This window comes from Semicossyphus pulcher, unplaced genomic scaffold (assembly GCF_022749685.1).
Source record: "Semicossyphus pulcher isolate SPU_LCO1_2020_fin unplaced genomic scaffold, fSemPul1.0.p SCAF_4, whole genome shotgun sequence".
NCBI classification, from domain to species: domain Eukaryota; kingdom Metazoa; phylum Chordata; class Actinopteri; order Labriformes; family Labridae; genus Semicossyphus; species Semicossyphus pulcher.
Window position 1 is genome coordinate 21,551,964 of NW_027211715.1, and position 24,939 is coordinate 21,576,902.

The 24,939-nt window shown below is 41.1% G+C and overlaps 3 protein-coding genes across 3 annotated transcripts in view; 1 reads left to right on the plus strand and 2 right to left on the minus strand.

Moving 5' to 3' along the window:
* Positions 1-549: 549 nt before the first annotated feature.
* ppp1r2 (protein phosphatase 1, regulatory (inhibitor) subunit 2) lies at positions 550-12,524 on the minus strand. Its single transcript, XM_069680622.1, has 5 exons — positions 12,192-12,524; positions 5,029-5,136; positions 4,521-4,604; positions 2,045-2,160; positions 550-804 (listed from the first exon to the last, which is right to left on the minus strand). Exons 1-5 carry the CDS (start codon positions 12,320-12,322, stop codon positions 584-586), a joined length of 660 nt encoding a protein of 219 aa, XP_069536723.1. The 5' UTR covers positions 12,323-12,524; the 3' UTR covers positions 550-583.
* A 1,109-nt stretch (positions 12,525-13,633) lies between these two features.
* LOC138607989 (protein ANKUB1-like) lies at positions 13,634-17,066 on the minus strand. The gene is made up of 6 exons (XM_069680651.1): positions 16,977-17,066; positions 16,534-16,677; positions 15,395-15,611; positions 14,866-14,980; positions 13,850-14,779; positions 13,634-13,715 (listed from the first exon to the last, which is right to left on the minus strand). The coding sequence occupies exons 1-6, from the start codon at positions 17,064-17,066 to the stop codon at positions 13,634-13,636; spliced, it is 1,578 nt and encodes a 525-aa protein (XP_069536752.1).
* Positions 17,067-18,730: 1,664 nt separating this feature from the next.
* Positions 18,731-24,939, plus strand: part of rnf13 (ring finger protein 13) — a 48,666-nt gene continuing 42,457 nt past the window's right edge. The window contains exons 1-3 of the mRNA XM_069679750.1: positions 18,731-18,914; positions 21,646-21,904; positions 22,001-22,081. Coding sequence (XP_069535851.1) covers positions 21,791-21,904; positions 22,001-22,081 — 195 coding nt within the window. The 5' untranslated portion in view covers positions 18,731-18,914; positions 21,646-21,790. The remainder of the gene's footprint in view (positions 18,915-21,645; positions 21,905-22,000; positions 22,082-24,939) is intronic.

Sequence of the window (24,939 nt, forward strand, 5' to 3'; positions counted from 1 at the left end):
CCCTCAAGTTAATCACACTCAAGGGTTTCATCCTCTATCTTTGTACTTTTGATGCTCTCTGATGTCTAGACGCACTTTCCTTTTTGTTTTTTTGATTCACTTTCCGTTCATATTGCATTACTTTTTAAAGTAAAAACTTTTATATAATGAACTAAGAGTTGTGAGCTTTACAGAAGACACTTTAAACCTCTTTAATGAGGAACTGTTAGCATGCATGACAGCAGGTGTGTTAGCTTCAGGGCAGAAAATAGGTGTTCTTAAACTGATCTGTGTGTGAAATAAAGTCCAATCCATTATCAAACTCTATTATTTTGCTCGTGTTTACTGCGAGTTATAATCACGCTTCATTAAAAACTCTGGGACTTCCTCCTGATGCACAGCTCTCAGAGTAAATGAACCATGGGGCGGCACAAACAAACAGCAGTCTGCTGTTTAATCTGATGACATCCACATTTAAAGATTGCATCAGTGCACAAAGCCATTATTTGTGAACCTCTTCACTTCAGTTGTATTTTGCAAGGTGCACAGCACCATTACCCCTCTTACCACACACCAAAACCCACTGGACAGGAAACTGTCCAAATTATTTACCCTGACGTGCACAGAGACACAGTCTCTCCCTCTCCTTACCTTCCTGTGGCGGGTCAACACTGATCTCCTCCGTCTCCTCTGTGTCGTCCCTCATCTCTTCGTCCCCGTCTTCGTCATCCTCGAGCTCGCTGGCGATGAGCTGGCGGGCCAGCTTAATGTTGAGGCCCTCGTTGTAGTGCATCTTCCTCATCATCTTAAAATGATTCTTTTTGGCTGCAGAGAAAGATCATTTAAAAATGTTTACATTTGCCGAAAGGGACGTGTGCATGCAGAATTCAGGGTGGTTGATTGTGCTGCTGGCAGAGAGGAACTCTGCTGATAAGAAACATCTTTAAACCTTTTCATATTAGGACAAGTGTCTAAGGAAACCTCCACTGTTTTAACTTAACTTAAAATGGGTCAAACCTTAAATGGGACAGGGAGGTTTATTTTAGTAAACAATCATGAGTTTGCTGCAACCTTGGGATGGATTGTTATTGTACTAAAATAAGGTTAAAGGAGACTTTGTGTGAGGCTAACAAAGGCCCTGCTGGACTCCGTGTCTTGGGTAAAAGTGATCCGAGTGAACTTACACATTTGGCATTCAAGTTAATGTCCGCATAATCAGTGACGGGTAAGGAAGCAAAGAGAACAGTAAAGGTTGGAATGAGGTCTTTTGAACATAAAGGCAGACCTCATATAGCTCCTGATTTTGTCTCTCTGATGCCTGATGGTTGTACTAGCACAAATCTGCCCACAAAGTATGTCTATATGTATTTTGTGTTGAGCCCATGAAGATAAGAACATGTTGAATGAAAACACTCTTATCTCCTAACTTATCTCCTATAGGTGGCTAAACTTGGCACGTCTAGAACTTTGTGTCAAAAACTGCTGAGGCTGCAGCTCTGCAGTTGGGTTTATATCGATCAGATCTGCAGTTTCCAGACTGTTCTCTCGCGGTTACCTGCGTAGGTCAGGTATATATGGGAGACAACGCATGGAAACTTTGCAGGCAGATTTATCCAGTTAAAATATTACAGCCTGTGTACAGCTCAAATAACATCAGAGAGATAGAGAGAGGGGTGTGTGTGTGTGCGTGTTTAAAAGTGCACAGAGGGGTAAGGTCAGAGAACGGTCAAAAGCATACCAACACAGTCAGTGTGTGGGTGTGTGTCTGTCTTGAGGGAAGTCACTGAAAGGTCGAGAGCAAACACAACACTCCAGCCCTTTGCCAAACTGATCACTTTGCACCAGCACATCCAGGCGAACTGTCACTTTGCATCCAGTCAAACCTCACAGCAGCAGAGGACATTTTGCGTGAAGGTGGTGGGTATAAATAAACAGGTGAGCTGCAGGATGCACTCGCAACAGCAGTTTCACAGACACTGATATGACCGTCTTTCATTTGACTGCCGAGTTGTGATCGCATTGCTTCGTCTTTAAGCCCCAACCCAGTAAAACACTCTGTATGTACCTTGTTCTTCAGGAGTTAGCTCCTCCTCCTCTTCCTCGCTGCTCTCTTCTTCTTCTTCCTCCTCTTCTTCTTCCTTCATGAGGAAGCGGGGCTCTGAGTGCTCAGCTGCCACCAGCCTTGAAAGAAGACAAAAGAAATTTCAATTAAGCATCTCCATAAACAAAAGAGTAAAGAGTGTCTTACAAACCGTAACAGAAGAATATCATCCTAAATTCAATGTGGAGAGATGTAAAAAATTCTGAAAGTGCTTCCGTGGAGGAAACCAGACATGAGAGGAACACAGATGGAGAGATATTTGGGCGAGGGGGAGGAGAGAGTAGGCACAGCGAGAGTAGAGATGCGAGCGCGTGTGAGTACTCGAGCATGAGACAAAAATAACAAGAGTTACTACCCACATCTGACACACTCACAAGAGCTAACAGCAGAGGACTAAATGAATAATGGTTCACGGCTCAACGGATGGTAGTGAATCGGTGCTGCAGCCCCGGGGGAAGCTCCCATTTACTGTACTACTACAAACCTCAGACAAACTGGCCTGATTCACCCAGAAAGGAGATTAACTACACTTTCAGAATGCAGCAGTAATGGTATCAGATGTCTCAGGCAGAAGGGGATAAAGACGTAGACAGGAAGGAAGAAGCAGTTTAAGGGATGCACTGAGGTAAGTTTAAGAAGAGACTGAGAGTGGAAGATAAAGAGATTAAACAACAAGAGCGCACAGGAAAAGAGCAGCCGCTTTACTATCTGGAGAGTTTAAAGTAAAACAATAGAAGGCACTCTATGTGGAAGTAAACAAAGGCGGCTAATTGACTTGCAAGCCTGGAGCTAATCACTATCCTCTCTGTGGAACACACACGCTCAAACTGGCTCACTCGTCCCTGCATGAGTGCACTTATGTAAGCATGATGGCCCACAGCAAATATTTCAAGCTCCCATCCAGGAGACAGCTCGCAGTGGCACATATCCATTTTTTGACTTCTGAAGTTGAAGAACCAAAACTTTTTACTTCACCAAAATTAATACTTCCAAGAAGACCCTGGATACAGCAAAATGTCATTTATAAAAGCGAGTCTATTCAAAACACAGTTTGCTTCTACACTGTCATGCACAGTGGCATCTGCTTTAAGACTATCACCTAAAGATGTAAATAACTTTCTATGGCTCTATAGCATGCATGACATGCCTGTATGACACATTGCATAACTCTTTTCCCCCTGGAATTCATGGCTGATGGGAAACACCCATGAACCCATTGTTTATTGATTAACAGCTACAGGGACTTGGAGTAAAAATGCATTAAAACAAATACATTAAATAATATTTCAATTAATGCTGTATTGAAGCGTACTGAAAATATATTTAGTAGAACAATCCAACTGTAAGTGGGAAACCATATTAGGACACAAACATACAAACACACTGATGTCGTTCAGGTGGCCATGATCTTAGCATTCTTCAATTTCAAACCATAGATTGAATAGAACTGCATTGAAACATCTGTCTGCAGTCTACACACCAAATGCTAGTTACACTGGGGTATACAGCTGACCTTTACTATGGCTCTCTCTGCTCTGCTGTTTTGTTTTCAGGAGAAAAAGGAAGACGCTTGTCAAGATGCATTCAGTAAACACAGTCTGGAGGCCTGTCAAAAGGCAGCAGGGCAGTCTGGGAATGACTGTACAGTCTACTGTGTGTGTGTGCGTGCGTAAACTACATGACACAACATTCTGCCTGGACAACCCCTGGAGGCTGCAGCTCAGAAGATGCCTCATTACCAAATCCCTAAATGGGAGGTTACAACTGGATGCTAGTGAGCTAGCCTTCCTTCATCCCACTATGCCGTTATGGTATAATTACATTAAAGGCTGTAAAGGCATAAAAGGTAGCAATGCACTATGTGACAAATATATAAATATGAAATAAAGGTCTTGTAAAATGATCACTGGGTGTCTAACGGACATTAAAGGCTGTAGAGAAAATACACCCTCATCAGACAATGTTAAAACATATTCTTGTTAAACGACAAGGACGTTGGTGAATGTGTTGAGGTGTGGCTTAACTGGGCTCCATCTGAGAGCACAAAACATTTTTCAACCTGTTCAAGGTTGTATTTCTACTTCATTAAGAGTCTATGGGCGTATTCACATTAGGTACGATTGCTTTGTACCGTGTCCGAGTACGATTGCCCCCTCCTCACCTAGACCCCGCCTGTCACCTTCGCACTATGAGACTGGCGGGGCTGCACGCATACGTGAATTTCGAGGAGACATTACAGTTGCTTTCAAACCTGATGCGTACTGCACCCGAGTACACATGAACCGCACTCTAGACCACCTTTACGGTACACAGTGTTCACACTAACCAAACAAACTGGACTTTGGGGTCAAGTGTACTCGGATCCGGGCCCGGGTCCTAATGTGAAAGCCCCCCTAAAATGCTACACACTGCCCCATAAACTACAGAAAAAAATTCTTACTTTGATGCCAGGTCATCAGCTGCGAGTCCACCGTGGCCCTCCGAGTCACTAAGCGCCCCCTCATCTTCGTCATCCCCCACCATCCTGAAAGAGATAAATGAGCAGGATTAAAGATAGGACAAAAACGAGGCGAGGGAGGGTGGGAGGGTAAGCAGGAAAGGAAATACAGACACAAACAGAAGCAGATAGTCGAGCATGAATAGGAGGGCACAGGGGATAAAGAGGACAGGATGAGGACCATGAGGAGACAAAGAAAAAAGGTCTGTGACGAGGGTGCCCTTCCCTGCAGCACCCTGACATATTGGATTACAAACCTGCTGAGACAACCCTGATACACTAATACACACATATACACACCCCGCTCACTTCTTTGCATTTTTTACAAGCCTCTAGAAAATGTATGTCTTCAGATAGTGTTTTCAAAAATGGTTGAAGTATAACTGAATCAAAATTCAACAGTGTTAAAGATAGAAACAAACAATGGGATTTGTTGTCAGAGGAGTCTGACCTGTTGTAAGGAGTGCTGGGTTCATCTATCTTCATCAGGCCGTAGTCTTTGTCGGCTGGATGGTACGTTGCCAGGATGTTCATCTCATCCCATTTCTGCGATTTTTTCCTGTAAAAGGATGAAAGAAAAACCGTTGTGAAGTATACGACGACTAAATCGACCATGCACCAGCTACCCACCCACCATCACATCACACAGATTCCTCCAGGGGGAACAATGACCAGATTTAATCTGGGACTGAAAGTGCCCCAGTTTTACTCAGACTGCATATTTTGAGACCACACAGACACAAATGTCAGCACCACCAAGTTTCTGGCAACTTTCAGGGAAGTGACATGGCATTTCGCTTTGGTGTCAAGGTAATTCATCTTAGATATAAATAAGTATCTGAGCCCTAAAGTGGATCAGCGATGAGTGGACAGGGTAACAAGTTAGACAAGAAAAAATGGAGAAAAGTTTTCTATGGAGTTGATTTTTATTCCACCTGAAACACAGTTGTTGTATCATTTAAATTTCCTAACAAACTACGCCGAAACTTACAGCTACAAGTCCAGCTGTTTCTGGGAGTTATTGAGGTTGAGCTAAACCACGTTTGCTCTCCCTCGCCTCTCCTGCAAAGGTTCTGTCCTGACCTTGTTCATGGAACAAAAGGTCGGGTATCATGGGAGACGGGCAGGCAGGGGGTGGGAAACAAGAGAGAGATGCTAAATCCACCGCCTGCTGCTACAAGCCTGCAGAGCTCCCCCGCGCATCTCACTCAAACCAGACCAGAGCCACATAGACTTCATACAAACACACCACCTGAAGTGTTCTTCTAGTGCAAGACAGTAAGGATGTTTAGGTATTCTGTCCTGCACCAATTCAGCAACTGCATGAAACAGTGATACAAACACACAAGTACATGCATAAAGCTTTGGAAATTGGGTGAATCAATATAGTTCTAGAAACTGAGCCTAGTTCACTGAAATCGACCAATCGTCTCTCACCTCAGGCTGCCTTCTTGCACTAGCTTGTAAAAATCGTTCTCAAGATTTCAGCTTAGCATTCCGATGTTTCCTGGCGATTCTGGCTTGTACATATAAAAGCTTTTGGTCTTTGGAGTGACAGAGCAGTGCGGCCGCTCCCCCACGTGGGGGAGGAGCTACGTGGTCACTCCAAATACTGTCAGCCAATCGTGGCTGAGGTCTAACCTTTGAATGGGAACGGCTTGTTGGTTTCAGGAAGAAGGAGAGGCTCCGAAAAACAATTAAATTAAAAATGTATACATTTTTTAAAACGAAAAAAACTTTACATTAGAATAATAGAAAATTGATTGCATAGCTAAAATATGTCCCCTTTAAAGGGTTTGGATTCAACTGAATGGTCATTTTGGTGGCTGCCGTTTGTGGTGCTACTGAATAGCATTATACCACCTCCATATATAGCTGTTAACGCTAAAAGACACAAACACCTCTCTGTATAATGTTAGGTTCTCTTTATTTATGGGAAAGACTAGGCAGGTGATCAAAGGTACTTTACGTCTATCAGTTCAGACTGACGCCTAAAAGAGAATTAGGTTTGGACACTGAATAAGGATTAGCAAAAGAACCTTAACAATAGTAACATAATATCAGACAGGGAAAAAGGAATGTTGAGTTTAAAGAAGTATTGGCCAAGACTCATCCATGTGTTCTGCTTAAAGGGAAGAAAAGAGGCTGAGAAATCACCATGTAAACAGGCAGGCTCATGTTGTTTGTCCTCGTCCATGACCAACTTACTAAACATGCACACTCATTCTATATAATGCTGGATAGGTTTCCATTACTTAAAAAAACTACTGTATCTAAATCCTAAGAATAAATAAAATATTACACATATATTTTTAAGATAAGAACTTTGTGCAAAGATGGCTGTTCTCATATCCTTCTACTTGGAAAACAAGACATGAAAAATGATCTCTTATCTCTCGAGGTAACAACGCCACTGAGATAAAAAAAAAACACCATATCCTGCTAGGGTGAGATGCATCAACTCTTTCCCATGAAAGCTCAGATCTTGACAGAAAAAATCCATCCAAAAAAGTCTCTGAACAAAAAGGTCCAAAATGTTCAAATCTGTCCAAGTGAGCATGTGTGTGAAAGGTGGTAATAAATCTGCAGTGGTTCACTCTTGCGTGCATGTGTGCGTGCATGTGTGTGTGTGTGTGTGTGTGTGATTACACAACGCATCCCAGAAGCAGCCAACCAAATTCAATTTCTATTAAACTTATATTGCCCTGAAATGTACTGCAGTCCATTCATCTCATTCATAACAAAAAATTGTACTACGGCCATGCACCTGCCTCTGCAAAGAAAAAAAAAGAGAACCAACTACTACAACCACAAAAAATAGAGCTGTATCTCTTATGTGATGTGACTATCTCTGCAGGGAGGTCAACAGCTGGCGACATAACGCTTGAGGTAAACTCATTAAATAGAGTGAGTCATCACTGTGAGCTGAGCTGCACTATCAGGTAGCATAGTCAGTGAGGAAAGGTCCAGACCTGTGCTCTCAACTGCAGAGTGAACCCACCAATAGTATGCAGCTTACAGTGGAGATAGTGGCACACAATATACTGCTTTCATGCATGGTATCAAACTATTTTACCTGTGTCCCTTTCCCCAAAGCTTTCTCTGTGTTCCACGAGTAACTGCATGGCTAATGATAAAAAAAATTAACTGTAAAAATCTTTATAAAACCCGTGCCAATTTGAGATTTTCTGCAGTGGTTGGTATTATCCCAAAAAGGGCACAAATCACTGCTCTGTTGGCGCCTTATTTAGGCAGCAGTACGCAGAATAAAAGATTACATCAAGTTTGATAGATAGCCAACTAGATTTAGGACTAAAACTGTTTCTTAAGCCTCTGTCATCTGTCCAGACTCTAAAGAAAAGTGCATCAGAGGAGAAGCATGAGGAATCGGGAGGGACTGAACATCGAGTTCACTAGTCAGTGGCGCTTGTCATCTAATTTGTCAATTTTAAAGTGTAGCAAAAGGGCGAATACATCACCCACCTCTGTACCAACAACACAGGAGATAATGAAGTATTGCTTGTCAGTTTTACAGCCTTGTCCTGAAGCAGTTGCTCTTTATTACTGTAGAACAAAGGTGACCAACATGACTTATTTCGTTTCCAGTCATTTTTTTTTTTAATCAAAAGAGATACCGTCTTTATTGTCTGTGCCAAGAGTTGACCTCACCTGACCTCTTACACACAGGAGGGTAACATGTCTGCGTGGGGTATTTTTGTGTCCACATTATGGAAAGTCAGTGATTCACTGCCTGCCAGTCAAACCGTATTTTGCACAGTCAGGTTGAGGCTCGCAGAACATTGAAGGAGAGATTGAGTTTCATGGAAGCGCCCATGAATTATATATTGGGTGTGGGTCTGGTACATCACTGTTAACTAAATAATAGTGGTTGATTGAAGAGATGACTAAAGTGACAGTCACGTACGGGTTTAAAAATGTAGCCTTACAAGGCTGAAGGAAATGAATTGAAGCAGCAAAGGACATAAACAAATGGAGCATGTGATTTCCTGTATAATGCACATTGTAAAATCTTTTTATATGAAATGCAAACAATTATATTGTATTTTTATTTTCTAATTATTGTGCTCATCTCAGATGATGTTAAATGACTGTAACCAAGAACAACAGAGTGTTACATCATCTGGGTCTATGTTCTTTAGCAAATCTACAGAGGGAAGCTGAATTGTTTAAACATGAACAGGTGGTCAAAGAAATCAATGCTGGGCGGTTTGTATTTGTAGGGCTAGTTCAGGATATCCTCTGTGTACTGCCGAATGAGCGAGGAAGGCAATGTGATATGTTCCACAAAATTGCAGCAGATAAGGAAAATATGTTTGCGCTTTTGTCATGCTCAATGTGAGCTGCTGCCCTGAACAATTGTAGATAGAAAGCTTGACAATCTTTAGTTTTTCTGTAAAAAAGACTGCTTAAAAAGTACCTGAGTAGTTAAGACTTGACAGGTTCTATGCCTAAGTTTTAGTAGTTATTAAAGGTATTAAATAAAAAATGAAAGAATAAATCAATATTTATGCAAATAAAAATCCAAAAATGGAGTATGTTTAGATATGAAAGTATGCACTATTTGCCTGTAAAGAGTGTGTATTTGCTTTAAACTCAGCCCTGACGGTGGCAGCTTGTTACAGCACAGCCAGCCCTCGTGCTTCTCCTTGGATTTGGTGCTTGGCTGCACACCGGATCCTTCCAGAAACTTCTTTTTCCTCCACTTCTTCATCACTCAAAGACAGACTATTTTTGTACCAACACAGAAAAAGCTCGATTCACTGTTGGGAAATGGAATCCACTAATAACTGCTGCCATCCTTCGATGGCCTAATTTCTCACGCTGCAGCTGAGAGAGAGGACTGGTGCTAATGTCTGGACCTGCTGGCATGGTAGAGGAAGGGGGCACATTAATCAGTAATTCAACCTTCATTTCTAACCAACCGAAGAAGGGTTGGTTATCTTCCAGAGGAACTGATTAGACGTATGACTCATAACGCTGATCAATTTTCATACAGTATATATCATGTGTTGTATCACGCATGTTTATCAAAATGATCAAAATGACTCATTTTTATTTTATCTATTTTCAAAGGGTTAAAATGTCAAAATGATTCTATTGAAAACTGATAATACTGCCCAATCCAACTGTTCCATTTGGCTGAATCTTGAGCTAGCACCCATGATTTAGCAGCATTTGGCAGGTGGGTGGTGTTAATTAATAGCCCTGAATGTAAATCAGACAGAATTCAATTCCTGTAAAGCCACAGAATCCCTCGTTTGTTTGTGTATTCATCTTTCACACCTAATCCCACTGGCATATTTTTAGCCTTGTTTGTTGGCAACATGTTTTAAATAATGCTTCACAGGTGACATTCATAGCTAAAAATATCCCAAGTGTGTTTTTTCAAAAGCATTTTATTTTTGTCACAGCAAAAGAAATGATGCAGATAAATGCATTTTTTTGTTTTTAAGGTTTTGTGGCGTACCATGGCAAAAAAATAACTCCTTGTCTCCTTTACATAGACTAATCTATGAATAATTTGAAACCCCAACGCAAGATCTTCCCACTAGAATACTCATGTTTTTTCCCTAAAAGTAGCCACCTTGTTATAATGGAACCATTGCTTAAATCTAACTATGCCTGTAATAGTACAGCTATAAATCTCTAGAGTTTCCTCAGGGCAGAGATTGTGAAGTGTCTGTGGAAGAGCAAAGCACTGACATAACTTCACAGGGACTGGCTTGTGATCTGGGGCGTTATGTCTCGCTGCTTCACTGAAAGTGTCAGTGTCTACAACATCAACGCACAGGAGAAGACAAGGCTCCAGAAAGAGAAACCAGTTGGTTTAGCAGTGCCAGACAAGTCCGAACAATCTGCAGATCTAGGCTAACGATTGTTATGGACCTTGTGATGCCCCTAAACAATGAAACTCCGCATTGTTCTTATCTCAGGCGTCATCATTGCCATTAAACACACTTGATATTGTAGACGGACATCCTCCGCTGCGAGCGAATGAATAAGCCATACAGTCATCCTAGCCAACATCAGGATGGAGGGGATATGAGATGTCCTCTGACAATCTTATAGGTGCAGAGGATCTGACAGCATTTGCAAAGATTATAAGATATTATCAGAATAGTCTTGTGCAGAGGCTTTTATACCCCAGATCGTTGCCTCACATTGTCAGATAAAGTGTCTGTAAAATGCCAGTGATATTACTAGGAGGGTTCACCCAGCTCTCCTTTGTCTACCCATTGATTTAGCTAGACAATGTCAATGACTCACATTCCTGTCAAAGGCTTAAAGCATATGAGGCTTAACCAAAACAGTTTCAATACCATTTTTTTAACCTTTATTTTACCAGGAAATTATCCCATTGAGATACAAAATCTCTTTTACAAGGGAGTCCTGGCCAAGACAGCAGCATAAAAAGTTTTACATACAGAACAGACAACAGACTAAAACATGCAGAAAATTATTTTAACAACAACTTAATAGTGTTCAGCAATAAGACAAGTGCATTCAGTAACCGAATGATCCTTAATTCTGTTTTTAAAGTCTTCCAAGCTAATAAATCGCTCCAGTTTAAGGTGACCCTGCAGCTCAGACCATAAGGGAGCAAAAACATTAAAAGTACTTTTACCAAAGACAGATCGAGTTTGAAGAATGACAAACATCATGTGTCTATGTGACTGAAGGCTGCAGCCACTGAAAGTTTTAGCAGTCAGTAGACAACATAAATATGAAGGCTGTTCATGTAGTATCGTCTTGTAAAGAAAGATGTACCAATGCTCCACCCTATGATTATATAGTGAAGACGGACCAACTTTCCCATACAAGATGCAGTGATGGGTGCGGAAACCCAAACCAGATACAAATCGCAATGCAAGTAATATAATATTTGTTTATTGTTTAGAGTTATATTGGAAATTGACAATATTTTTCAGGAGACAGTTTACCACTTAATTCAAATATTTCTGGATGTTTAACAACTTGCTGTCATACAGAGAGGTAGGCAGCTCAAACTATTGATACGGTAAGCTAACGTCAGGTTACATGAGGATATGTCCATAGGTCGGAAACATTACTTCAGTAACTATGTTCATTAGAGCGCGAGCTCTGCTGAGCTGGTGTAATTTGCCCTATTATGGTAATCTTTGGCAAGGTGTTTTGACTTTTAAACGATATCTGTTCTTCCTTTTTTATTACCATTAAGTAAAGGAGGCCAGGTGTAAGAGTTTTTGTTCATTTGGTGTTTCTAAATAACAGTTTCAACATCAGTTAAGAACCGTTACAACAACAGTTACGTTGCATATCGTGGCTTTGAGATCATTGGCTAGCAAACAAGCTAACCTAACTAACGCTTTATAACGTAAACGTCAGCGCTTGACATTATTAGATTTTATCAGGGAGGGAAAACCAACTGATGCTCGCTAGAAGAAAAAACAAAGTTTTCATACGGGCAGCACACACTGTTGACTCAAACTGACAGCCGGAGAGGTGACTCTTCCTTTAGCCTGACATGGGCAGTGCCGTTTGAGAGGCTAACTGGTGTTAGCTAGCTAACGTTACCTGGCTACCATCCTCACTAAGGCTAAGAAGAAAACTTACTGTTGGTCATCTTCCGAGAGCACAGGGGCTTGTTCAGGAACCTCTCCTTGAACGTCGTCGGGCGGAGGTTTAACGTTTGTCCCGCTGTTCTTGTTTTTCAGGATGCCTTTTATCGGCCGGGGAGCTGCCATTCCCACACGCTGACTGTCAGACCGGCTCGCTCAACTATTTCTCTTTAACTGATTTACTGACTCTGTGATCTATACGACTCAATGATTAAATACGGGTTCCGTTTTAATCATGCACCCCGTCATAACTCTCAGCTCTTCCATAAAATCAGGAGAAAACTAGGCAGGATCCAGCGAGCACTGACGGTTAAGCATGTCTACTCCCCGGTTGTTCACTGACTGGCGGGGCAGCAGCACCACTAGCGGGTAGGCTAGGATCTTAACATCGCGAGACTTTGAAAAGATACTTCATGCAAAATGACTAAATACCGCCCTCTGTGCTCGGAAATTTCCAAATCGTACAGATTTTATTTTACCATTAAATAGACTGCAACAGTAGTATTTTTTGGTAAATTTTGGATCTTGTACATGAAGGTATGTGGTGTTTTAATGCATTATATGTATTATACCCTTACCAAAAAGCTTGCTTGAACAAGATAATATCTAAATAAGAAGCAATATGTTCTAAAGTATTTATGATACACAGAATTATTAAGATTAAGATTACATTATTAAGATTACACAAAAGAATAAAAAATATGTATGCCAGCCAGAGCAGACACAAATTGTCTCATGTATGTCATCTTTCACTTCTTGCTCTAAACCTGTTGTTGAGCTGTAAATCTGCTCTCAACTTGTTTTTGTGTCTGTCTGCATATAGGGAGCATCACAACATGCTCTTAGTGCTCTTAGCCTTGTATTTCAACCAAATGTGAGCCATTTTCACTTCAAGTGCTGTGTTGTGTACAAGAAACAGACATATTTCTCCAGATTTTTGAGCATTTTATTTTTAAAGCAGCAGCAGCAACTGTAGATGTGAAGAAAACATTCACATGCTCCCACTGACTACCCAGTCAAGAAAAATAAGTCGGATTCTGAATGTAGAATACCAACTTCACAATAAAAAAAATAACATCACACTACTACACAAGGTGAGTCCTGATTTGGACTTTTGTCAAAATTGAAACGTTAAAGATCTAAAATCCTGTAAGCATTTGAAACAGTAATAAATATGAAGTTGTATCTATAACATCTATCTATCTCTCTTTGTGCGAAGAGCGTTAAAAGGCAGATTTGGCAGAGCACAAAGAGTCTCACTGTCTCACACATGTTTAAGTTTCTTTTAAACACGCTTGGCCTGAGATATGCTTCTCAATTGTCACTCGATTCTTGGTTTTCCGTCTTTTAGGCACCCCTCAGTAGAGCTTCCTGCAGTTGGGCTGATTGGTAAAAGGTCTGGATGGGACTTGGGCGTGGCACAAAGATTCCTGAGTATCAGGCCATTGTATGGACATGCTTCCTGATGAGGGTCCGTGCTATTTTCAGTTGCTTCAACCAAGGTTTCTCTGTGAAGGTACTATAAGAGAAACATGCATTAGACACAGCAAACTTATTTCCATGCTTCCTGAGCATCAAATAAGCTTGCACATATGAAAGCCAACAGATGTGGTTTTATTGCAAATATTATTAAACAGGACAAAGGCTAGAGACCTGGCTGTGGTCAAGCAGTATATGGCATTTTCTCTTGGTGTTCGGCCAGTGTGGTGAGAGAAAGACTGCAGAGATGCAGTCAGAGTATGGGAAGATTTTGGTGATCCACCAACAAACACCGGCCTGGGAATGCTTTCTCTGGTGATTGGCGGGAGTATAAACTTGCCCCCACATGAGCTGCTGTCTTCCTCACTGATTTCAACCGACAGGCCATCCTTTCTTCTTTTTAAATCTTGTTGCGACTTTTTCTGCGTCTCTTTAGGTTCACCGGGGTTCACAGACTGCAGGCTGGGAAGTTGTGATGGTGTTCTTTTGGAGATGAGGTGTGATACAGAAAATAAGTTGCTGTTTGTAGGTAAAGGCTGCAAAGCTTTGGCCTTGATTCGTTTACTTCGTTTTGGCCCAGATTTCCTGGATTGGGAAAACATCTTTGGTTGGTTGAAGCCATCTACCAGCAACTTATCGCCCACCCTGCCTTTGAAGACAACACTGGTGAGCTGGCATCGATTAGAGGCGGCCCTTTTCTGCCCCAAACTCACCCAGCGTTTTATCTGGAGGTAGATACACAGGGGCAGGGACATGTTTGGCAAGGATACCACTGAGTACAGCTTGCTGGCTAAGTAGCGCACACAATCCCTGTGACCCCGCTGAACAGCAACTTTCAAAGGGTCGCGACCTTCAGGGTCCCTACAAGCCAAGGTCAAAGGGTTCTTGGTGATAAAGAGTTTGAGGATGAGGAGCTGACTGCTCTCTGCAGCTATGTGAATGGGACACTTTCCGGAGTCTCTGTGGGCGGTTTGTTGGCACCACTGGCGGTACGGATGGACTCCTACTGGTTCATCAGCGTTTATCCCCCTCTCCAGGAGCCAGCCGGCCAGATCCAGATGGCCTGAAGAGGCAGCGATGTAAAGGGCCACCTGCAGTTGAAACCTGGATAAAGCAAGAACATTTCTCTTTTCGATTAGCTGCACAGCAGCATTTATGTCAAACTTTTATTCATGTAGGACATCTCTGACCTCATTACTGTCCTCCTCTCTGATAGGTGGCTCTGGACTGTCAGTCTGTGGCCCACGAGGCAAGCCTGCAGGAACTCCACCCATCCATCCCACGTGTCCAAACGGAGAATAGTGCCTTTGTTGAAAAAAACAGAAAATCAATATTTATTCAATTTTAACCTGAACTTAACCTTCATGTTTATACCTTGTCAATACTGGCAAATGAAGCATGTCACACTATGGGACCATAACTGCACTTGTTGCATGCTACCAATATGGCCATGCTTCATCTTGACAAACCGCTCAAGAAAACTGTTTTAAAGACACTAGCTCTGATAAATCCAACAAGCAGCAAGAATGTAAAGAAGACGAGATGTTAAAAGAAGGTGAAGCTCTACTTCTCATGTCTGGCTATCTAACCTTTTACTGTATCAATTCAAATGTAACTAAACTAATCACATTTTTTTCCTGTGCAGTAGGCTACTAATACGGCTATTATAAAGTTTCACACTTTGGTCACAGAACAGCACAGACAGAAAGTAGATCTTACCCACTTGGATGGAATAGTCCTGCAGCCGGTTGCAGTCATAGAGTTGCACACCAGCAGGTGTGCTCAGTCTGAAGGTGCTGACAGGGAGGCCGCTTTGCACAGACACCACAGTTTTCAATCTAGCGACAGACATGTGAAGAAGAGCCTCGCTTCCCATGATCGGTAAGATTTCTCCTGTCACGGCATTGAATACATGAATCACAGGTCTTCCTTCAGTCTGAAAAATAAGTATTAAAAAGGCTAATGTATACTACATGTATTGAATAGTCTAGAAGCTTAGCTGAGGGACGTACAGATCTGTCTGCAAAAGCATCTCTTGCATGCAAAGGATTTTTATCGAGTATGCGCTCGTAAGTACACATTTGACAAGCAGTAGTTGTCCATGAAAGTGGGGAAAACATCTTTAAAACAAACAAAGGATGTGAAATGTCAAAGCACGGTGACGCAGACCAAACACACAAAAGTCTATAAAGCCTGTAGAAAACAACAGCTTTTATGAGAGGATGTTAAATGATGACAAAAGCTGAAAAGGGACGCACACGCTTTCTGCTGTCAACTTTAACACACTGTTGCCATAGTGATGAGCCTGGAATGTGTCCCAAAACAAAAAACTGAGTAATGGGGACAAGCTAAAGATCTCAGACAGCCATAAAATCATTCGCCCGCTCACGTGGGAACATATGGTTCCCTATTAGTGCACCAGTCTTACATGTAATCCATTCAGTATATGAATGTGTTTAATAAGGAATAATCCCAAATAATGATTATGTATGCAGTATGATACTAATCTTAGCAGCTATGAAGCAAAAAAGTGTTTTTGAAGTCAGTTGTCAGGGATCGTTTGCAGTGAGTGAAGTGACTGTAGCTCCCTCGACATATAGGCCCAGAATAAAGCTCCTCTGACAGGAAGCATAAACCGCCCTGTGTGCTGATGAAGATGACACAAAATACTTCATATTTTGAAGTTAAAAACTGTGCTACAATCACCAATTTATGAAAAGAACATTTTTTGTGTAGGTCTAAAGCAAAGATGTGCCTTATCATCCTTTCTCTAATGTGCATCAACTTAAGCCGATTGTCTTTATCGTAATCCCAAAACAGCTCCAAATCTCTAAACGCTTTTAATGTTCTTTTAATACCTTTATCAGGCATCGGATGGCACTGCCACTCCTGATGCCCACGTCACACAGAGCCCAGGTGTCCTGCAGCGCTGCACCACCGAAGCTCAGCTCCAGGTGCTGCCTGACCTGTTTGTCACTGGAGAGGTGCACAAGAAAATGTTTCTACAGAGAGGGACAGAGGGGAGATTAAGACATGAGTTGGAAACTAAACACTTTACAGACCATGTTCAATGTTTGCAGCTACATGTGCTTTTTGATGTGAGCTGCAAAAATGCAATTGATACCTTAAAATTAAATATAACTAATGACAGTCTGAGTCAGTGTTGTTTTCAGTGCATGCAAAAACAAAAACACGTCAAATTGCACATGCGCTTCTACCTCTATGATGGCATCCAAATCCTTTTGCAAATATGTCAAGAAAAGAAGATCACTATACAGTTAACTAAAGTTGCTTTTATTACCTTCACCATCTGCTTCATGGCCCCCACAGTCCGATCTGGAGGGACATCAAAAGACTCACAGGAGCCCTCAAAGCAGATGAGGACCCTCATGGTCGGGACATCCGTCCTCCGTCCGTTTGGCTCCTCTGTGGTGCTCTGGCTGGACAGAGGAGTGTGTGTGGTGAGTTTGTCAAAGGCATGGTCATTTAAGGGAGGGGTCAGGAGTTGGGAGGGTCTGTGAAAGCATCATTAAAAAAAGGCAAGCCTGGTAACAAAAATACACAATTATTTTACAGTAACCATCCTTCAACATCAAGCACAATATAGGCACATGTATTACGACTAGTCTCAAATAACTTCACTGAGGCAGAATGAACAAAATCATACAGCACTATATATTGAGTACAATGTGAAAGACAAAGAAGAATTCTATCTCAGCATTTACATACACATTATAAAATGCTGTGTTGCACGTTTACAGTTATTGAGCCAAAAAAAAAATAGAGCTTGGTTTTGTCTAACGTCATCTGTATATTGATCAGCCTCTGTTTTTACAGCGGCAATTAGACCTCACTACATGTGCCTGGACTCTGAGTCACAAAGTTCACCTGTAGTTATACTTTATCGTTATGGCTGTCTATGGAAGATAATACACAGTAACATAGGAGGGATTGTACATCTGCATAAGTGACACACTCAACTAAGTTTTAACTAGATGAAAACATGGCCTGAAACCCCAACACAGTCTCCCTTTCAGCGGGAAACAAAGGCACAACCAACTGGTTTCACACTGCTGGAGGAATGTTACAGTAATTTTAAAAGTTCTTTGAAAGTTTTACTGGAGAGCGCTTATTTGCATTTGACCTTTTTAAAGTCTGTCTGAAGCTGGTGTTTTTTGTTCAGTCTTAATTCAGCGCAAAGAGGGACTCCACTTCTTGAGACCCGCAAGTCACGATGATATCTGTTGGAATCTAAATACAGAAATGTAGATGAATATAATAATCTATCTGTCATTTGTTTTATGGGTTGTTATGTTCACTAACCACAATTGGTTCAATCGGGGAGCATTGTAATTTCCATGATTTTATAGATGGTAAAAACCTTGAACCATAATATTTTCTCCAGTTTCCCTTGCACCCTTTGCAGGGATTAAGATTTACTCAAGTTAAAGTGTGCAAGGTGGTAAAAGGAATTTACTAGTTGCAAAATAAAGGGAAAACATAAACCTCCATATTGTAATAGCCTACTGTAAGTATTCTAATAAATAAACATCATATTTATCATTTCTGATCTTTTATTTCTATGATATAAGGCTTGAACTTATGGTTTGCAACAATTAACACTGATCATACACAAGAAGATGCACCTCATTTACTACAGAGGGTGCTATTGATTAGGAAATGTAAACTTTTGTAAAGATCCTTTTTGAAAGGAGAGAGGTGCAGCATCAATGCTGATAAATGAATATTCATTTTTAATGTAGAGTCAAATTTAAAGTATATGTAATGTAGAGTTTGTTAAATGTCTAATTCTGTTGCCAGATAATCTCATATTGCACTAACGCAGCTGAAATAAAGCTGTAAATGTCGGCTGACTGCTCGTCTCAGGCAGTTTAAGCTACTGTAAAAGGCACTAAATGGGTGTTCCGTCACGTGGATATGTTTACGTCTGGAGTCATTTCCGGAATACAATGACTGGCAGATGATTCGTCAAACCAGAACCTTTGCGTGTAACGGTGCATGTGGCGGAAGTTTGCGCTCTCACATGAAAGAAGAAGCTAGCGGATTAAACTGTAACGTTTACGTTCATACTGTTGGACCCGTTGTTTAAACGGGATGAGGTCCAACCAAATTTATTGTTGTTGTACATTTTTATTAACACGACGCATAGTGGAGAAGAGCGATGTCCCTGCCAGCCGCTAAGTTACTTGACAAGAAAAACCTGCAGGCAAAAATAAAGGTAAACACCCACGGCAACCCAGCTAGCTACCAATGTTAGCATCATGCTAACACGGGTACAGGACGCTCTGTTTTTGTAGCTAGTTGCACACCTTTTAGGGTGTCCACACCATACCACGGACTAATGTTTGTATATAACTATATAATAGATAACCGTAGCTATCTCAAATTGCCTGACATCAACGCTTTTGGCTATATTCGTGAAAAACTGTTAACCGTAACACAGTACACAGTAGGCACTGAGATATGAGTTATAAAGGCAAAACACAATTTCAAGATGTTCTGTTTCCTGCAATGTTGAAAGCGTGTTTTGTCATTTGCTGTGTTATCATCTGATAAGACGGGTTTGTGAATGTCTTACTTTTACCCCATAGTGTTATTTTGTACTTAAATATGATTGCTGTCATTTGATGCTCAGATCATCTGTACAAAGTTGTCATGAGTGAATGATGCATATTGCTTTCACTTCCCCTCTGGTTGGTTCTCCATATTGCCAGTTTGATTCTAATGTCTCTGCCTTTCCTGCCACCCTGCAGGCCACTTAAAAAACTATAACTACTTCTTAAGGAAATATTTGTATTAATCTCCTGAAATCTCTTATGATAAACACTAGGATTGGGAAGTATGATAGTGATTAGGGCTGGCCGATATGGCATTGACATTGTTTTAACAATATATATTGATATATTCCCCAGCCCTTTTAATGATGTATACTGTAGGACAAAACAGAATTGTGTCAACTGGGAATCGGATGTAATGGCAGTATGGCTCTCCCTGTAATATTTCCAATCAGTAAAAAATACTTTTTTGATACCTTGATTGTCAGTATTTTTTCTGTTTTGTCCCTCACAGTTGTGAAGTCTTTATATTGCTATGATGCATCATAGATATAACAATATTTATTTTCTCCATAGTATCCATTCCATTTGTTATATGTATGGGTAAAAAAATGGAGACACTCTTTTAAAATCTGATTAAAATTTGACTCCCATCACCTTCTTTCCAATCTCTCTAATGGTGATGTTAATAAGGTGGCTTGCTATTTTTTAATCATGGAAATAAGTCGGTCCCGTCACCGAGCAGTGTGCTTGTTCTGGATTTGCTCACCATGTTAGATCATTTTGTCGGGAATGACAGCAGCAGCATTAGCAGGACAGCAGGGATGTAAAGTTACATAACAAATCCTCACTCCCACTTTAAACAGATGTGATTAGGGGCTTAGAATTGAAACTCTGCACTGTAACAGTGAATTGTACAGATTGTAAACTCAGATGGTTGTGATTTCATGAGTAGACTTGGAATTAGTTGTAAGAAGCTGAAAGATAGATCAATAAGCATATCATTTATGGACATTAATCAATGACTTTTTCATATTTATTTTAGCCATAAAACTGTTTTCTGTTCCAGTCAGTGTGATAATGAGTGTTTCGACATGTCACGTTAATTTTGAACTTGTGTGTATTTATTTCTCTTAATGCTAAAGTTGTTTAGTTTGAGGCTACATTGTTAAAGTCAGGAGAGCTTTTCTGATTTATTATTTTGTTTATTATTTTTGTTTATTGTGTAATTATTATTTTTTGCCAAAATAATTTGAAACATGTTTTCGCATTCGAGCTGAAGAGAGTAAGAGACTGCACATGTTTGGTCACAGTCTAGTGTTAAGTAATAAATGAGGACAGGTGCGATGACAGCTGCGTTTTTTTTAGATTTCCCCATCTGTTAGAAGCATTAGTGCTGCAGTACAATGGGTAAATTCCACTTATATAAACCAGACATGTTTGCGATAAAAATATGGAAAATCGTAAGAAGCACTCTAATGACCTGATCCAGCCCCTTCTTCTTGATTGGCTTCAAAACAAAGCAGCACCAAACCTCAAAAGCCACTTCCCTTACATGGCGTCTGTAAAATGCAGCTTAGTGGTCTAAAGCCTGGCAAGACCTTTGCAGTTAATTTCTCCTGACCTGATCACATGCTGCTCTACACTTTGTGAGCTTATACCCTTTTCATGCTATGTTAGATCTGAAGCTCACTTTTGTTGTTATGAGTTAAGACATAACAGACAAGAGCAGGAATCCTCACAGGAGGTAGAAACAAGAAAGTCCTGACATTAAGCGTCGAGCCAAGGCACTGGCTTACTGAAGATTTACTCAAAGGACACTTGTCTCACACTCCTTGCCGTGGCCTTTCTTTGATGTCCAAAGGGTGCTGTTTGTTTTTCAGGATATTTCTCTGTGATGAAAAGAAAGGACTTCTCAGGTAGTCTCGAAAAAAGGTCAAATAGGAACGTTGTAAGCACTGGGTGGGGAGCGGTGACATTCACCCAGCAGAATTTAGTATGGAAAGTTGTAATTAGTGTGTTCACCAAATGTGCTGCGAGCTGAAATTCTACTAAATTTTGTTCACATGGACCTCCAGAGGACTTCAACATGTGGCGTGAGATGATAAAACAGAACAGATGTAGGACTGGAATAGACCACAGCTTGAGCAGCTTCAAGCAGGAGTTTGCAAACAGCATGAAACACTCAAGCTGAATCCAAGTAAAGCTCGTTGTTTCTCTTAAAAGGCTACAAAACAAGAGATACCATGACAGCAGATGAAAGTTGTGATGTTGTAGCTCAGCTTCACCTCGTCTTCCCTTTAGAAAAAAACAAATGAAATCTTTATTCATACATTTAAATCAAGAACTTTCACCAGTCAGTTAGTGAATGTGAACGTTTGCTGTCTCTTCTAGGTGTGACGACAGCAGGCGGCGTGTCGAGGTTCCACTGCAGGCCTGTGTGTGCATGGTCATCTGTGTGCGTGTGTACGTTTATGGTTGTGTGTGTGTGTATATGAGCGAGTGGCATAGCAGCGTGGGGTTGTAACGTGATGCCAAGATGCTGCTGTCCTTGGGAATGCTGATGCTGTCGGCCACACAGATTTACACCATCTTCACCGTCCAGCTCTTCGCCTTCCTCAACCTGCTGCCCGTGGAGGCCGACATCGCCGCTGTGAGTGAATCTCAACAAGTGAAGATCCAATCTTCTCTGTTTGGTGATGCATCAGATTCCAGTTTTAAATGTATTTTTTTTCTTTCCATCTTTCAGTACTCATTTGACAACAAAACAGAGAACTTCGATGACCTGCCTGCACGGTTCGGCTATCGGCTACCCAGCGATGGACTAAAGGTGAGCGCAGAAATACAGAAGAGCTTGTGAGCTGAAGTTTCTAACCTCTGATTCATTGACATGTTTTCCACTTTATAGCTCCACTGAGTTTAACTATAAAAACATAAAGAGAAACACAGTGGTTGAAGAGGAAGAAGTTCTTTGCTCAGTGTGATTAAAAGGTTATATAACCTGAGTAAGTAAGTGCAAAACCTGTACCTTTTTTACAGGTTTTAAAGCATAAGATTAGTGAAGTGTGCTTTATAAAATGCATATGGATGTTTCTGTGAAGGTGATAAAGAGTTTATTACAACTACAAAGTAGGGGTGGGCAGTACACAGGTTTCAATACCGGTATCACGTTCTGCCACGACATGAATTTTGCAATACTGTCATTACCGGAATAAACACGCGTTTCGGTTTTAGTGCACACGTGAGGGAGATTAGTTTCCCCCAGTAGCCTTTTTAACGCTGCGGTTCCGCCTCAGCGCCGCAACGAAGCTCCGTTCTCATGCCTTACCTTTGTCATTCTACATTGGACCACGTAAAGCTGCCCCAGTGTGTGTTTTTAAATAGCGTTGCGGAAGCAAAACGTGTGCGAGGTGTAAACAAATGTACGGCGCCGTTCCGCCCTGCAGGCTCTGCAGTTACACAGATGCTGTTTCGGCTCAAAGGCGGAACGACTTCGCCCCAAAATTAAGCCTCCGTGCATTCTACATAGAAGACGGAACGTAACAGAGGCCTAATAATCCCGCCTTGAACTGGCAGTGTTAAAAGCCCTAGTGGTTCCCAGATATATAGACTATACCTGGGTGGGCCGCCCTGGTGTATAAACAGCTGCCCAAGTATATTTGGCGACTAATTCTTTCATGTTTCTTATTTTATCTCTCCAATGTCTTCGTCCACAAATCTCCCCTCCCCTCGCGCTATATGGTCCTTCTTATGCCACCATGTCAAAAGGTATTAAGTGCAGCTGTGTAGTAAGGCTGTCATTTGTAAACACGGCGGTTTTGTTCGTTTCAACACGCAACGTCTTTAGACGAGTCTCTTTCACGCGCGGCTCACCTGTGGTTGTGAAAATGAGATTGCGAGTGAAATACGTTAGTTGTGTAATTTTGGCGGCTCTTGAAGAATGTCAGCAGAGCAGACACATACACGTTGAGAGAAACAGAAAGAGGAGCGACAAGCCGCTGTGTGTAGGTAAAGCAGAGGTGTGTGTGTGTGTGGGGGGGGGGATAACTCAAGAGATGCAAGGGGAACAGATTAAAGTAGTGTTGTGAATAAACACTCACGTATGGTGGCGAGTGAAGCACAATTCTGATGGTGAAATATGGTATAACCTTTAAATGGGTTTAAATGTTTTACCCTGTTTTATATTTGCAATAACATCCCCCACCCCGCCCTCCTCCAAGCGTTGGAACTGACCAGTGAGGCGCTAAAGCCCCTCCAAGATTTCACTGATGCCTTGGAGAGGAATATGTCAGCATCTACTCAGCTCAGCTACGTGGAGCTAGAATCATGCTTTGAGTAGAGTACCCCCTTTCATTTTGTAATACCGCGATATAATACCGTTACCACAAAAAGTTAGAAAAATAGTGTGATATCAATTTTAGGTGATATTATCCACCCCTACTTCAAAGCAACAGCCTGTATCAAGAAACAAAAGTGTAACTTCACGATTAAGATTTCAAAGACTGGATTAGAACAGTTCTTTTTTTACTACCAAATTAATTTACAGGACTTTAAGTACACATATCAACACTGTAATACAAGTAATATGTCTTTTATGTTTTATGATGCTGGTATAGATTTAATTACATCAGTAATTATTCTGACCGCAGCAGAACAAATGTTTTTCACAACATATAAATGTCAATATATGTGTTGACAAACGATCACAGACACTACAGCAAAAGTATTCAAATTAGACTGTGGTTGGACTTTAATGAAGCTCCATCAAAGTGTCGTTACAAACTCTGTGTTGATGCTTGTGATATTGTGTGTTGTTGTTGTGAGGTTTCTGCATGCCACCCCCCCCTCCGCCCGGCAACCCGCACGCTGGTTGATCCACAGAGCTCCCAAACAGAAGGCATGATTCATGTCTGCTGTATAAGCTGCTCATTGTGGCGTTTCTCACAGTCACACTTGTTGTTGTACAAAAGGCAAAGTGATGGAAAAACACTCTGCGCCTTGTGTTGTGTTTGTGTACATGTGCAGGTTAAGTACAGTGTGTTTGGACGTTTATAATTGATGCTACTTATCCGGATTGAAGGATGGCACGTTTAGCAGCATGACACCACTGTGGAAGCCCCACAGCGGAATTTTGGCATGGTCACATGAGCTGTGATGTCATGTTGTATTTTAGGAATTGAGAGTCTGGTTGAGATGATTGTTAGCCTTTGACTCACCATGAAGTTTAAAGAAATGAACACAACCTTTTGGCTTTTCTATTTCTGCTTTTTCTGCCTGTTTCTTGAAAAAGAATCATGGGAATTGACACCACCGGGAACGCCATCTACAAAAATGTAATGTAATGTAAATTAGAGATAGACCGATATGGTTTTTTCAGGGCCGATACCGATTATTAGTAGTAAGGAGGCCGATAACCGATATTTGGAGCCGATATTCATTTGCAGTGAAAGTAAAAATATTGGCGTCAAAATTTTGAATAATACAAACTCCAACACTAAACTTTGTTTAAATGCCTTTAAGCATATGTTTATTAAACAAACAAACAAAAAGCGCAGGGAGTTCCCAGGGTCAGCAGCATCTCTTATAAAGTTAACGGAAAATTTAAATAAATAAATAAATAACTTCCTGAAGTTTTATAAAGTAAATAAAACAAAGTTAAATAAAATTTGCAAAGAAATGAACTTTTTC

Coding starts and splice junctions, on each gene's coding strand:
- LOC138607989 (XM_069680651.1), bottom strand. CDS start 17,066: ATGAGGGTCCTCATCTGCTTTGAGGGCTCCTGTGAGTCTTTTGATGTC. Junction 16,678..16,976: donor CCATGAAGCAGATGGTGAAG/GTAATAAAAGCA, acceptor CCCTCTCTGTAG/AAACATTTTCTTGTGCACCT. Junction 14,981..15,394: donor GGACTATTCCATCCAAGTGG/GTAAGATCTACT, acceptor TTTTCAACAAAG/GCACTATTCTCCGTTTGGAC.
- ppp1r2 (XM_069680622.1), bottom strand. CDS start 12,322: ATGGCAGCTCCCCGGCCGATAAAAGGCATCCTGAAAAACAAGAACAGC. Junction 4,605..5,028: donor CCCAGCACTCCTTACAACAG/GTCAGACTCCTC, acceptor TATCTCTTTCAG/GATGGTGGGGGATGACGAAG. Junction 805..2,044: donor GCTAACTCCTGAAGAACAAG/GTACATACAGAG, acceptor CTTTCTCTGCAG/CCAAAAAGAATCATTTTAAG.